The sequence below is a fragment of the Macaca fascicularis genome, chromosome 20, assembly GCF_037993035.2.
Source record: "Macaca fascicularis isolate 582-1 chromosome 20, T2T-MFA8v1.1".
Taxonomy (NCBI): domain Eukaryota; kingdom Metazoa; phylum Chordata; class Mammalia; order Primates; family Cercopithecidae; genus Macaca; species Macaca fascicularis.
The window spans coordinates 70,819,595-70,832,913 of record NC_088394.1 but is presented as its reverse complement, the minus strand read 5'-3'; the positions used below and the strand labels follow the sequence as shown (position 1 = coordinate 70,832,913).

The following is a 13,319-nucleotide window of genomic DNA, read 5'->3' as shown; positions in this document are numbered from 1 at the left end:
CTGAATCCAGGTTAAAGCTTCTCCTGGGCTGGGCGCGGTGGCTCAAGCCTGTAATCCCAGCACTTTAGGAGGCCGAGACGGGCGGATCACGAGGTCAGGAGATCGAGACCATCCTGGCTAACACGGTGAAACCCCGTCTCTACTAAAAAATACAAAAAACTAGCCGGGCGAGGTGGCGGGCGCCTGTAGTCCCAGCTACTCGGGAGGCTGAGGCAGGAGAATGGCGTGAACCCGGGAGGCGGAGCTTGCAGTGAGCTGAGATCTGGCCACCGCACTCCAGCCTGGGCGACAGAGCAAGACTCCGTCTCAAAAAAAAAAAAAAAAAAGCTTCTCCTAGCCGGGCATGGTGGCTCACGCCTGCAATCCCAGCACTTTGGGAGGCCAAGGCAAGCGGATCACTTGAGGTCAGGAATTCAAGACCAGCCTGGCCAAATGGCGAAACCCCATCTCTACTAAAAATACAAAAATACAAAATTAGCCGGCTGTGGTGGCACATGCTCGTAATTCCAGCTACTTGGGAGGCTGAAGCAAGAGAACTGCTTGAGCCTGGGAGGCAGAGGTTGCAGTGAGTGGAGATCGTGCCACTGCACTCCAGCCTGATGACAGAGCGAGACTCCTCAAAAAAAAAAAAAAAAAAAGTACAGAGGTGACTAATTTCAGAACAACTCTTCATGAAGTATGGATTAATTACTTTTCAGAGGGCTCAAGCTACTACCAACAAGAAAGCTGGAGCACTGCTATGACAAGTCTGATTCACCAAGACCAAGATGAGAGACCATACATACCTAAATACGAGGTGAAATTTCTCCAAAAATTATCCTTCTGAAAGTAAGGCACTACCAAGAGCCAAAGTACTCATAAAATCTCTCGGCATGAAACAATTCATTAAATTCTTTATTTTGAGCAAAATGTACTCAAATATAACACAGATTTATTACTTATTCCCGAGGGGAATACATTACAGTGTTGGCTATCATAAACAAGGCTTTAAAAAGTTTCTTAAAACTACACTAAAATCAACAATAAAGAAAAAAACCACCCAGGCTGGGGGCGGTGGCTCACACCTGTAATCCCAGCACTTTGGGAGACTAAGGCGGGTGTATCACCTGAGGCCAGGAGTTCCAGACCAGCCTAGCCAATATGATGAAAACCAGTCTCTACTAAAAATACAAAAATTAGCCGGGCATGATGGCAGGCGCCTATAATCCCAGCTACTCTGGAGGCTGAGGCAGGAGAATCACTTGAACCTGGGGGGTGAAGGTTGCAGTGAGCTGAGACTGCTCCACTGCACTTCAGCCTGGGCAACAGGGCAAAACTCCGTATCAAAAAAAAAAAGAAAGAAAGAAAAAAGCAACCTGATTCAAACGTGCATATACAAATAGGTATTTCTCCAAAAAAGATATACAAATGGCCAATAAACACATGAAAAGATCCTCAACATCACTAATCATTAGAGAAATGCAAATGAAAACTATGGGATACTACCTCACATCCATTAAGATGGCTACTATTAAAAAAAAAAAAAAAGAAACAGAAAATAACAAGTATTAGCAAGGATGTGGAGAAACTGGAAGCCTGTGCACTGTTGGTAGGAATATAAAATGGTGCAGCTGCTGTAGAAAACAGTATGGTGGTTCCTCAAAACATTAAAAATAGAATCACCAAATGATGGAGCAATTCCACTTCCGGGTATATCCTCCGAAGGACTGAAAGCAGGGTCCTGAAGAGATATTAAGAAATTCACATTTCTAACAATGAATTACAGCTATTTACAACAGCTAAAATGTGGAAGCAACCCAAGTGTCCAGCAACAGATGAATGGAAAGTGAAATGTGGGAGACAGACAATGGAATACGATTCAACCTTTACAAGAAAGGAAATTCTGAAACATGCTACAAGTGGATGAACCTTGAGGACATTATGCTAAGTGAAATAGGACAGCCACAAAAAGACAAACACTGTATGAGTCCACTTACATGCAGTATTTAGAGTATCACTAAACTGTACACTTAAAAACGGTTAAGATAGTAAATTGTTACATATATTTTATGACAGTTTAAAAAAAAAAAAACTGGGGAGGTGGGGGAGAGGGGAGCCAGCACAGAAGTGTAGATGTTATGAAGCTCAGAGACATAGACTTATAATACCAAGGAGGAAATTTCCTTCTGGGTATTTGTGGCTTGGGATAAATTTTACAGAGACAGATTTAAAAAGTGGTGAATCATGCTTCTAGAAAATAGTGTTCAATGACCAGAAAGAAAAGTGGCTCTAGGGATGACAAAGATACTGAAATCAAAAATGCAGATGAAGAGTTTGAAAATCACTTTTTCTTTCGATATTCTCACTGAGAGGACAGAGGATCCCTTGTACTAAGACATATGAGGAATTTCTTGGTGGGTTCTTGGCTGGAACCACAAAGAAAAGATCACCTGCCCCAACCCAGAATTAGGGCTTTGGAAAAAAATGAGTGAAGAGAAGAAGTATATACCCTCGCTGCAGCCTCATGGACAAACACCTACTTTTATCTGTTTATTCAACAGAGGAGCTGATGAAAAGGTGAAATCTCCCAGAAGCTAAAATATACAGACTCTTAAGGAGTGAGGAAACAAAGATTCTTGGAAACAATAAGTTAATCGCTCTATAATAAATGTATATATTCTCAGCACCTACCATAGGTCCTGGTATCCCAGAGGCTATCAATGGAACAAATGAATGTTTTTGTTCAACAGATCGTCACAAAGAAAAAAAAGTCTTATATTTTTAGGTCAGTCAGAGAAAAGGAAAAATAGGTCTTCCAACCTCTTTAAAGCCTGGATTCATCCTAAGCTCTTGACTTGTCTAGCTGCCTGGCTGGGGATGTAGGAAAGAGGGTAACTCAGGAAGCCCTTCTGTAGCACCAGCAGCCAAAGAAGAAAAGTCAGGAGGAAGAAAAGTCCAGAAGGAAAGCGGACACTGACACAATTACCTTCTGTTCAGAGCAAATTCAATTCTCAGACCAAGGCGAATTGGCTTGGGCCTATATGCAGGCAATAATGCTTAGTCCCATGTAAAAGAAAACCATCAAATAGCCAACAATGTTGTTCCTGGTTGAACCTACCCTCTGGGAGCTGTAGAGATTGCTTAGCAAATATCTGACTAGAAATTCTGAAAATAAAGGCCAGGCACAGTGGCTTCACACTTATAATCCCAGTACTTTGGGAAGCTGAGGCGGAAGGCTCACTTGAGGCCAGGAGTTCAAGAGCAGCCTGGGCAACATGGTGAGACCAACTTCTCTACCAAAAAAAAAAAAAAAAAAAAAGGAAAAAAGTTATCTGGGCATGGTAGCATAGCATCTGTAGTCCCAGTACTCCAAAGGCTAAGGCGTGAGAATTGCTTGAGACCAGGAGTTCCAGGCTGCAGAGAGCGTGATCTTGCTATTGCACTCCAGCCTGGGCAAGAGAAGAAAAACCTTTCTCTAAAGAAAAATAAGAAGAAAAAATAAATAAAAAGAAAGCCAATGAATACATCAAAAAAGGATTCAGAGTTTATTTCTGTGTTTGGGGAGAGAAAAACTAAATGCTTGGTGGAGTTGAGTTTCAGATGCAGAAGTTCTTCTCACTTGCTTTCAGGTTCATTTGTTAAAAACTTAGATTCTCGGGTCTCCAGCTCTAGTGAATTCTGGGAGTGGGGTCCAGTCATCTGCATTGTTAACTACCTCCCTAGAGAATACTGGGCACCATTAAGTTTAAGAACCCTTTCGAATCATTCACAGAAATCAGGAGAGCTCTTGCTGTATCTGCCTCCTTCTTGTTATAGATCCACGAGTGCACTATAAATTCTCATCATGCCTCCCCTAACTTGAAGTTTACAGGGATCCAGTGAACTCTTCCTTCCCCCTTTCTCCCAACAGAGGAAAGCTGTGTGTTCGAGACTAACAGTTCTAGGGAGGTCTCAAGGTAAACAGTCTCATCAGTCTAGAAACTATTTCAGCTGCTGTTTTAGGATTAAATTTGGGGTCTGGCATGGTGGCTCACACCTGTAATCCCAGCACTTTAGGAGGCTGAGGCAGGAGGATCGCTGGAGCCCAGGAGTTTAAGACCAGCCTGGGCAACAAATGGAGACCCCATTTACACAAAATTAAAAATTAGCCAGGTGTAGCGGCATATGCCTGTAGTCCCAGCTACTCAGGAGGCTGAGGAAGGAGGAACGCTTCAGCCCTACAGGCTGAGGCTGCAGTGAGCCATGATCGTGCCACTGCACTCCGGCCTGAACTGAGCGAGACCCTGTCTAAAATATATATATATATAAAGGACAGAAACCCAACTGCTGAATTCAAGGATAAACCTGTGTTCAAGTGAGAACCTAAGATTCAGAAGTGAAACTGCTGGGTCTCTAAGAATCCCCTTCTCACACTCAAGACTAAATCCATGGTAATTACTATGAACCATCTGATTCAGACTAGGCCATGAGAAAGCCTGGAAAAGAAACAGACTGAAATTTATTTGTAACCATCATCCTAAAAGACTGAGGTGGCCAGGCGCAATAGCTCATGCCTATAATAATGCCAGCACTCTGGGAGGCCGAGGCAGGCAGATCACCCGAGGTCAGGAGTTTGAGACCAGCCTGGCCAACATGGTGAAACCCTGTCTCTACTAAAAATATAAAACTTAGTCAGGCATGGTGGTGCATGCCTGTAATCCCAGCTACTTGCGAGGCTGGGGCAGAAGAATCACTTGAACCTGGAAGGCGGATGTTGCAGTGAGCTGAGATCGCGCCACTGCACTCCAGCCTGGGTGACAGAGTGAGACTCTGTCTCAATCAATCAATCAATCAGTCAATAACTGACTGACTGAGGTTAAGATTTAGGTTTTGAGCTAACTTCAAGATTCTAGAACCACAACCTCAGTGATCCACTGTCATTAAAAACACCCCTACCTGAGGATGAGGAGGAGCAGAATCAATATCCCATTTAAGTTACCACCATTTCCCTACGAAGTTTTTCCAATTTTGAAACTGTCAAAATTGAAGCTTAGTTTTATAATTGGGTATAGAGCAGTACCCCTTGTCCAAGGCTTCACTTTACATAGTTTCAGTTACCAGTGGTCAACAGAGGTCTGAAATATTAAGATACCTTCATGCACCGCCCAACATGCATGGGTCAACAACCAACTGCATACGTGATGGTGGTCCCGTAAGACTATATACTGCACCTTTTCTATGTTTAGACACACAAATACTTACAACTGTATCACAATTGCCAACAGTGTTCAGCACAATTACATGTTGCACAGGTTGGTAGCCTAGGAGCACTAGGAGCAACATATAATCTAGGTATGTAGCAGGCTATACTACCTAGGTCCGTGTTAAGTACGCCCTAAGATGTTTGCCCAGTGACAAAATCCCTTAATGACCCATTTCTCAGAAAGTATCCCTATCATTAAGCAATGCATGACTGTACTTTGAGACAGGGAGAGAGAAAACACATTCATATAACTTTTATCATAGCATATTGTTATAATTGTTCTATTATTAGTTACAGCTATTGAGTTTTTATTGTGCCTGATTTATAAATAAAACTTTATCAAAAGTATGTATATACAGGAAAAGACACAGTAGATATAGGGTTCAGGTTAGGTACTATCCACAGTTTCAGGCATCCACTGGGGGTATTGGAACGAATCCCCTTTGGATAAGGAGGAACTACTACACTCAAATTTCTGTGCCCAATATGCTTGGGGTGAATACCACATATGTAAAATACAAAGCATGTTCCTTTTCCCGAAAGGAACTAGAGCTTGCTTCCTTTCTTTGGCTAAGAGTGGCCTAACTCAAAGTATTCCTTGTGACATGACATATTGAGGTGCATCCTTGTTTAAGATCAAAATGTACATATCCCATAAAACAAATGCTTTAAGAACTAAGCCACTGTTTCTTACAACACCATTCAAACCTCAGTAAGCAAGAGTTAACTATGACCTTCAAGAAAGTATCTTTGCCTCGGGGTAACTTCTATTTTAAGCAAATAAGCCCTCATGGTAATAAAGAGCTAAAAATTCTGCTTTTTTAAAAAAGTTTTCGGCCGGGCGCGGTGGCTCAAGCCTGTAATCCCAGCACTTTGGGAGGCCGAGATGGGCGAATCACGAGGTCAGGAGATCGAGAGACGATCCCGGCTAACACGGTGAAACCCCGTCTCTACTAAAAAATACAAAAAAATAGCCAGGCGAGGTGGCGGGCGCCTGTAGTCCCAGCTACTCGGGAGGCTGAGGCAGGAGAATGGCGTAAACCCGGGAGGCGGAGCTTGCAGTGAGCTGAGATCCGGCCACTGCACTCCAGCCTGGGTGACAGAGCAAGACTCCATCTCAAAAAAAAAAAAAAAAAAAAAAAAAAAGTTTTCATTAACAATACAAGTTTTGTAGGGCAGGAGACCCATCATGCTCTCTGGAGACCACAGAATGCTTTTCCTTCTCCAGAAACCAGGTGAAGGCCCATTACTTCAGGCACACCTATGGCAGGGCACAAAGGCTTTCTGATCCACTCCAAGGGAGCTGGCAACTCTCCCCCATTAGCTAACAATAAAAGAAAATTAAATCACTTGAGAACCCTACAGTGGCAGCAAAATAGAACCCAAGAGATATCCTGCTAGCATGTTCAAAGACTTATTAAAAGGCACCTTGGGCCAGGCATGGTGGCTTATGCCTATAATCCTAATACCTTGGGAGGTTGAGGTGGGAGGATTGCTTAAAGCCCAGAGTTTGAGACCAGCCTAGGCAACACAGTGAGACCTCATCTCTACAAAAGATTGTATAAAAATTAGCCAGGCGTGGTGGTGTGCACCTAAGTCGCAACTACTCTGGAAGCTGAGGTGGGAAGATGGCTTGAGCCCAGGAGTTTGAGGCTACAGTGAGCCATGATTACACCATGGCACTCCAGCCTGGGTGACAGAGCAAGACCCTGTCTCAAAAAAAAAATAAAATAACAAAAACAAAACACATTCACCTTGTATCAGTCTCAGTTGATGGCTTGATGACAATAAAGAACAGCTTAGACTTTTCTGAATGTGTGTGTATATATACATATATATATACACACACACACACATAAGACTAAGAAGTTGAAGTGAAGCCCTCAATGGCCAGCCCTTTTATAGTAGAACCTAGAAAACAGCAACTTCTTTCAACATGGTGAATCCTGCATGTTTTGTATCCCACATTTGGAAATCCATACTCTGAGACAAACAGAACTACTGAAAGAGAATGACCAGACCTCCAGAATAGTACCGAGGCAGCCATCAGGAGTTACAGCAAAACTTACATTTTAACGTGGAATGGAAGGGACTCACTCTGCTTCTAGAAAGCAGCCCTTATCGGCGGCATTATGAGTAAAAGCAGCCCACCAATGCAGGTCAGACTTTAGGACACAGAACCAGATTCCATTTGGGGGCTACAGCTAGCACAGCTGTAAACCTCTCCACCCATCAAATTCTGAGACGATTAGGCCAGGCATGGTGGCTCATGCCTGTAGTCCCAGCACTTTGGGAAGCCAAGCTGGGAGGATCATCTGAGCCCAGGAGTCTGAGACTGCAGTGAGCTACAATCTTGCCACTGCACTCCAGCCTGGGTAACAGAATGAGACCCTGTCTCAAAAGAAAAAAAAAAAAATCTAGGCCGGGCGCGGTGGCTCAAGCCTGTAATCCCAGTACTTTGGGAGGCCGAGGCGGGTGGATCACGAAGTCAGGAGATCGAGACCATCCTGGCTAACATGGTGAAACCCCATCTCTACTAAAAATACAAAAAACTAGCCGGGCGTGGTGGCGGGCGCCTGTAGTCCCAGCTACTCGGAGGCTGAGGCAGGAGAATGGCGTAAACCCGGGAGGCGGAGCTTGCAGTGAGCCGAGATCGCGCCACTGCACTCCAGCCTGGGTGACACAGCGAGACTCCGTCTCAAAAAAAAAAAAGAAAAAAAAAAATCTGAGGTGACTGAAGGCAGACAACTATAAGAGAGTGCCCCCATTGGAACTCCACCACTCTCCATTTAGATGTCCTTTGGCTTTTGTGCACATTATCTCATGAGACCCTCACCATGACTCTGAGAGGTAAGCAGGACAGGTGTCTTCTCCATTTTACTGATGAATAAATTGTGACTGAGGTTAAATGACTCGCTTGCCCAAGGTCACAGGTCATGCAGCTAATCAGCTGTCTAACCAGGAAATGGGCCCAGCACTCTGACTCGCAGGCCAGCACAATCTCCAGGACACCACGCGACTTCCTAATGTTTTCAGATAAGAGGCAGAAGAGGGTACTGGTTAAGAGCCCAGGTTCTGGCACCAGCCAACCTGCATTCCCATCCCATCTCCACCACCTACTAACTGCCTGATCTTGTGTGAGTTCCTTAATCTCCCCCAAACCTGTTTCCTTACCTGTACAATGGGGGTAGGGGAGAACAGTCTTACTTCATAGAGTTATAGTGATGATTAAGTGAGATGATGAACATAAAGCACTCAAATTCAGGTACTCAAAAAATGTGAGAGGAAGGCACAGTGCAGGACCCACAGCAGAGATCAAGGAACACAGTCCTGCTCTCATGGAGCTTAGACTTTAGGCAAACTGTACGCAAAAAATGTAAAAGATAAAATGTTTACAAAGTATGTTAAGAATGATTAAGGTGCAGGGCGCAGTAGCTCACGCCTGTAATCCCAGCACTTTGGGAGGCCGGTTCAGGCAGATCACCTGAGGTCGGTAGTTTGAGACCAGCCTGATAAACATGGAGAAACCCCCATCTCTACTAAAAATGCAAAATTAGCCCCAAGCTTATTAGGCGTGGTGGCACATGCCAGTAATCCCAACTACTCCGGAGGCTGAGGCAGGAGAATTGCTTGAACCCGGGAGGCGGAGGCTGCGGTAAGCTGAAGTCGTGCCACTGCACTCCAGCCTGGGCAACAAGAGTGAAACTCCGTCTCAAAAAAAAAAAAAAAAAAAAAGAATGATTAAGGTAACAAGTGAGTGACTGGAGAGAATAATAGGAGGGGCCAATTTTTAAGAGTGGTCTCTAAGCCCTAAGGGATCAGAAAGAGGATTGCGTGTGAAGAATGGACAGAAAAACACTCCAGGCATAGGGAATGGGATACGTGGGGGTCACAGCACAGGGAAGCCAGGAACCTAGAGAAGACAAATGTGACCACAGCGCTTCGTCTCCCGGGATTTGCGGAGCAAGGCTGGAGCTCATGAGGATGACCACAACTATCTTAAAAACGACAAAGATGAGGCTCCAGAGAGGGGATATATCTTGCCCAAGGTCACAGCTGCTCAGAGGAGGAGCTGGGACCAGGGCTCTTCCGTATTCTACCTCTAGACTCAGCCTAAGCCCACGCTCTCTGAGATGGCCTCGGATACACTGAACTCCCCCATGTATTTCACTGACAACTGTTTTCTGTACCCATGAAGAGTTGCAAGAGCACCTTGAAAACACAAGGAAACGCATCATATCAACTTCCAGGCATCTAATCAATTGTGCACCAAAATCTTTACCCTTCTAATCTTACAACACAACAGCAAAAGCCGCTTAGACCTTACTCAAAGGCTCCAAAGCAGAAACAAGTTTTGCTTCTTGCAGCAATGAGCAACAGAGGAAACATGTCCTGGAAGATCCCATGGTCTGTTTCAGGTGAGATGGAACCGATGCTGCACACGAAGGTTCATCTCAAATGAACTGCACAGGAAAAGTTAATGACTTTATGTAAATAAAAGAATAAATCCCTAAAGCAGTGGTTCTCAACCAGAGTGATACCACCCACACCCCAGAGGGCATTTGGGAGTTCTTGGGGACATTTTGGGGTGACACACTGAACTGCTGGATGCTATCAGCATTTAGTAGGTGGGGCCAGGCATGCTCAATGTCTTGCAGAAGGACATGATGGTCCTACACAGTAAGGAACAGATTACCTACAATATTAATAGCAGCCTCCCATACACGCTTTTGACACCCTTCCCCAAAGGATTAATGTGCTCCAACTTTCCTGTCCCCACAGTTCAGTGGCTCTCCCTACTCTCACCATAACAGGATGAAAAAAAATAAGCTTTCACAGCTTAGGACTGAAATTCTGGAATCCAATTATAAGCTCATAACTTTAGCATGGAACCTGGCAGTAGCATAATAAATAAATTTTTAGTAAGAGACAGACTGAAGAAATTTCAGCAAAAAAAAAAAAAAAAAAAAAAAACTCCCTTTCTTCCTCCCTACATATCTCATATTTTTCAACACACAAAATTCTGTGATTTTAGAGAAACTTCGTATAGTGCTTTTAAGTTCAAAACCAGATGCTCATTACAGTTCTTTTAAACACCTAACCAGTCATCTCAAAAATATGGCTAACTCTCTGAACTAAATTTCATAGGAAAGATTATTAATTTCAAAATGCCTAATTTTGATCAAATGCCTGAAAGAGCCAAAGGCAATCATGTTTTGCATCTCATTCAGGTCAGAGTTCGATGAGGTCAGAAAAGCTCCAATGATATCCGGAGGTCTGTTCAGAGATTAAAATATCATCCTAACAATTCACAAGCTACTTCTAAGGGTTACCCTAAATTAGTCACTAACAGTTCGTCCCCCAACTCTATTTCACATAGTTTATAGAATTGACAAAAAACCGAACCAAATGAAAACAAACCCCAGGATATTTGCAGGGAGGGGGAAAGCGATACCCCAAAAGTCAACCCTATTTCACAGTAGGTAAAACAGTGATCCACGAGATATTACCCTCCATAAAGTACCCTAAAGGCAGGAGCAATCTTTCCCCTACACAATATCTAAATTTTCCCAACTCACCCAAAAGAAACTTAAGATGTAAGTTATTCACTCAACTTGCCAATTAGCAAACAGCGGCCCCACACACCTTTTGGCCAATTTTCTAGAAGCCTGACCTAGCAGACAGACCTGTTTTCCTCCTGCCAGGCCTTTTTAGCCCTCCCAGTAGGAGCCTGGGAAATCCCCCTCCAACCTTTTGCTGGCCTGTCACCAGAAGTTCATAAAATGAATTCATCCAGATTCTCTGAATCCTCCTTTCCCCCAGTCATGTGCCAACAGTCAGGCAATAATGCCCCACCTTGACAGGCTCCCTGTTACAAAAAGATGCAGATTCACGGGAAGACCAAGCACTTAGCATGGAGCAGAAGAAAAAAGATGGAGGGAGGTGAGAGTCGTGGAGCCAAGTCTGCTGCATGCAGTACGGGTGACCAGAGCCCTGGTCCTGCAAAGCCCCCGCGAGACTCGCCGGCTGGGCCCTCCGTACAGCAGCCACACCTGTCTATGCCAGCCGCCTGCCGGCTGCTCCATTTTAAACATTTCAAACAGATCTCCAGCAGGGTGGCAAAACTGGGCACCTCTCTCTCCCAGCAAGAGTGAGAGCCCTAATCCAGGCATCACTCGCCCCTAATTTTATTTCATTTTCATACTCTCTGTTTTGGAGACACTGCTTGCTCCAACTGGCTCCATCTCTCCGTTACTGGTGAGGCAGGCACAGTGCTGCAGTGGCAGAATGGAAGCACCCAGGCTGACTTGCTCTCAGCCAGAGAAGACCGCTTCTCTGAGGAGGGAGATGCCAATAAATGGGACTCCAATAGGTAGGCTTCGCTCTGCCCTTCCACAAGTGAACACACGCCGGGAGTCCTACATCGCCAGGCTCCGCAACCTTGCAGAAAGCCTAGTTTCCAGAGGGTAGGTATCCCATTCATCCCTTGGCATCGGGAACCAAAGGGAAGGCAGACAGATCCCGGTCGTGCACTATATTCCCAAACCTTGGCACGCGCGCGAAGGCTTGGGGCGCCCCGGCGCGCCCTCCCTCCGAGGCCTCCACCACCGTGGACTCACCACTGTGCGAGCTGAACCACCTGGGTGCGATGTGCAGAGGTAGAGCATCCGCCAGCGAGGCTCGGGAGCCCAGGTACAGCATCCCGTCTCTATGGTGACTGCCGCCCGTCTCCTGGTAACCATTGCCATGGGCATAGGTGGAGTCGGACGCGGACCCTCCGCCGCCGGGCGCCCTCTCAGAGTCGCCGGTGCCCCGGGAGGCGGGGGTGTAGAGGCCAAAGGGCACCCCCCCTGCTGTGCTGGGGTCCATGCCCATGCCTGCCACCGAGCTGACCGAGCGGCTGCGCAGCCCCATGGCCCCGCCGCCCGTCCGGTAGTGCCCGAAATGGGGCGCCCCTCCCGGCGGCGGCACGGCGCTGTCATCGGTGGAGACCCCCGGGAAGGGGCCCCGGGAGCGGGTCGCCGTGCTCTGCTTGCCCCCCATGCTCGCCCGGGCCCCGGTGGGGCGGGAACCTGGAGGCCGAGACCCTCCCCCACTTCTCAGCAGCGGGGGGAGGGCTGGGCGAGCATAAAGAGGGAGGGAGTCAAAAAGGAGACCCGAAGGGAGAAAAGAAAAAAGCAAAAGAAAAAAGGAAAAAACCCGCGGGGCGGAAGAGGCAGGCGGGCGGACGGGGATCCCAAACTCAGAATTTCAAACGATCCAAGCCAAACGCACGTTTCCCCTCAAGGTCCAAAGAGGCGCAGTCCGGCGCGGGCTCCGCGCGCCACAGGCCGCCCCCGGGCTCCGAAAGCCGGGGGAGCCGCAGGGAAGGAGGGAGGGAGGCGGCGGCGAGAGGCAGGCGGGCGCGGGGAGGCGCCGGAGGAGGCCGCCCGCCCCGCGGGAGGAGGAGGAGGACCGGGGGCGCCAGGCGCGTCCCCCGCCTCAGGACGCCGCGACCATGGACGGCGGCCCGGACCTCTCCAGGCCTCGGGCGGGCCGCGGCGCTGGGCGGCCAGGCGCAGCTCGGGAAGCCGCGGTCGCGTCGTGTCGCGCTCTCGCTTCAGTCGCCGCCGGCCCCGCCAGCCGCGCCACCCCGCTCGGTCCCGGGCAGCGCTTGCCGGCGCTCCTGGCCGCCGTGGAGACAATGGAGGGCGGCAGAGCGCAGGCGCGGCCTGCGCCCCCTCCCCCTCCCCCCGTCGGGTTAACCCTTTCGCGGCCCCTGCGGCGCCCGGGCAGCTGACGCCCCAGCAGTCCCCACCCACCGCCCGCCCCCGGCCGGCCTGTGACCTGGGCGGCCTGAGCCACTGGGCGTTAGCCACAGAAACCAGATGTCTTTGAAAAGCAAACACTTCTTAAGTCCCCGAAAATGGCAAATTATTCAGGGGGAACCACGTATGGGGGAGGGGCAGCAATGGTTCGAGGGGGTGGGAAGGAAACACCGGGAAGAAGGAGATTTACTCCTTACGCCTACCTGGCTCTGAGGGTCACCAGTCGAGCTCCCCTCCTGGCACAAATTTGCCCCCACAGCACCCTCTGGTGGACGTGATGTCCATTCTTT

The 13,319-nt window shown here is 47.5% G+C and overlaps 1 protein-coding gene across 13 annotated transcripts in view; it reads right to left on the bottom strand.

Annotated features, from left to right (window-relative positions):
• The window catches only part of ZNRF1 (zinc and ring finger 1), a 111,506-nt gene extending 98,599 nt beyond the window's left edge, over nucleotides 1-12,907 (bottom strand). For all 13 annotated transcript variants that reach the window (XR_012429156.1, XR_012429155.1, XR_012429153.1 and 10 more), the window contains exon 1: nucleotides 11,842-12,907. Coding sequence is in view for 8 of the 13 variants with exons in the window: in XM_005592555.5 (XP_005592612.1) it covers nucleotides 11,842-12,265 (424 nt within the window). In the remaining 5 variants the exon portion in view is untranslated. The remainder of the gene's footprint in view (nucleotides 1-11,841) is intronic.
• Between the last annotated feature and the right edge of the window lie 412 nt (nucleotides 12,908-13,319).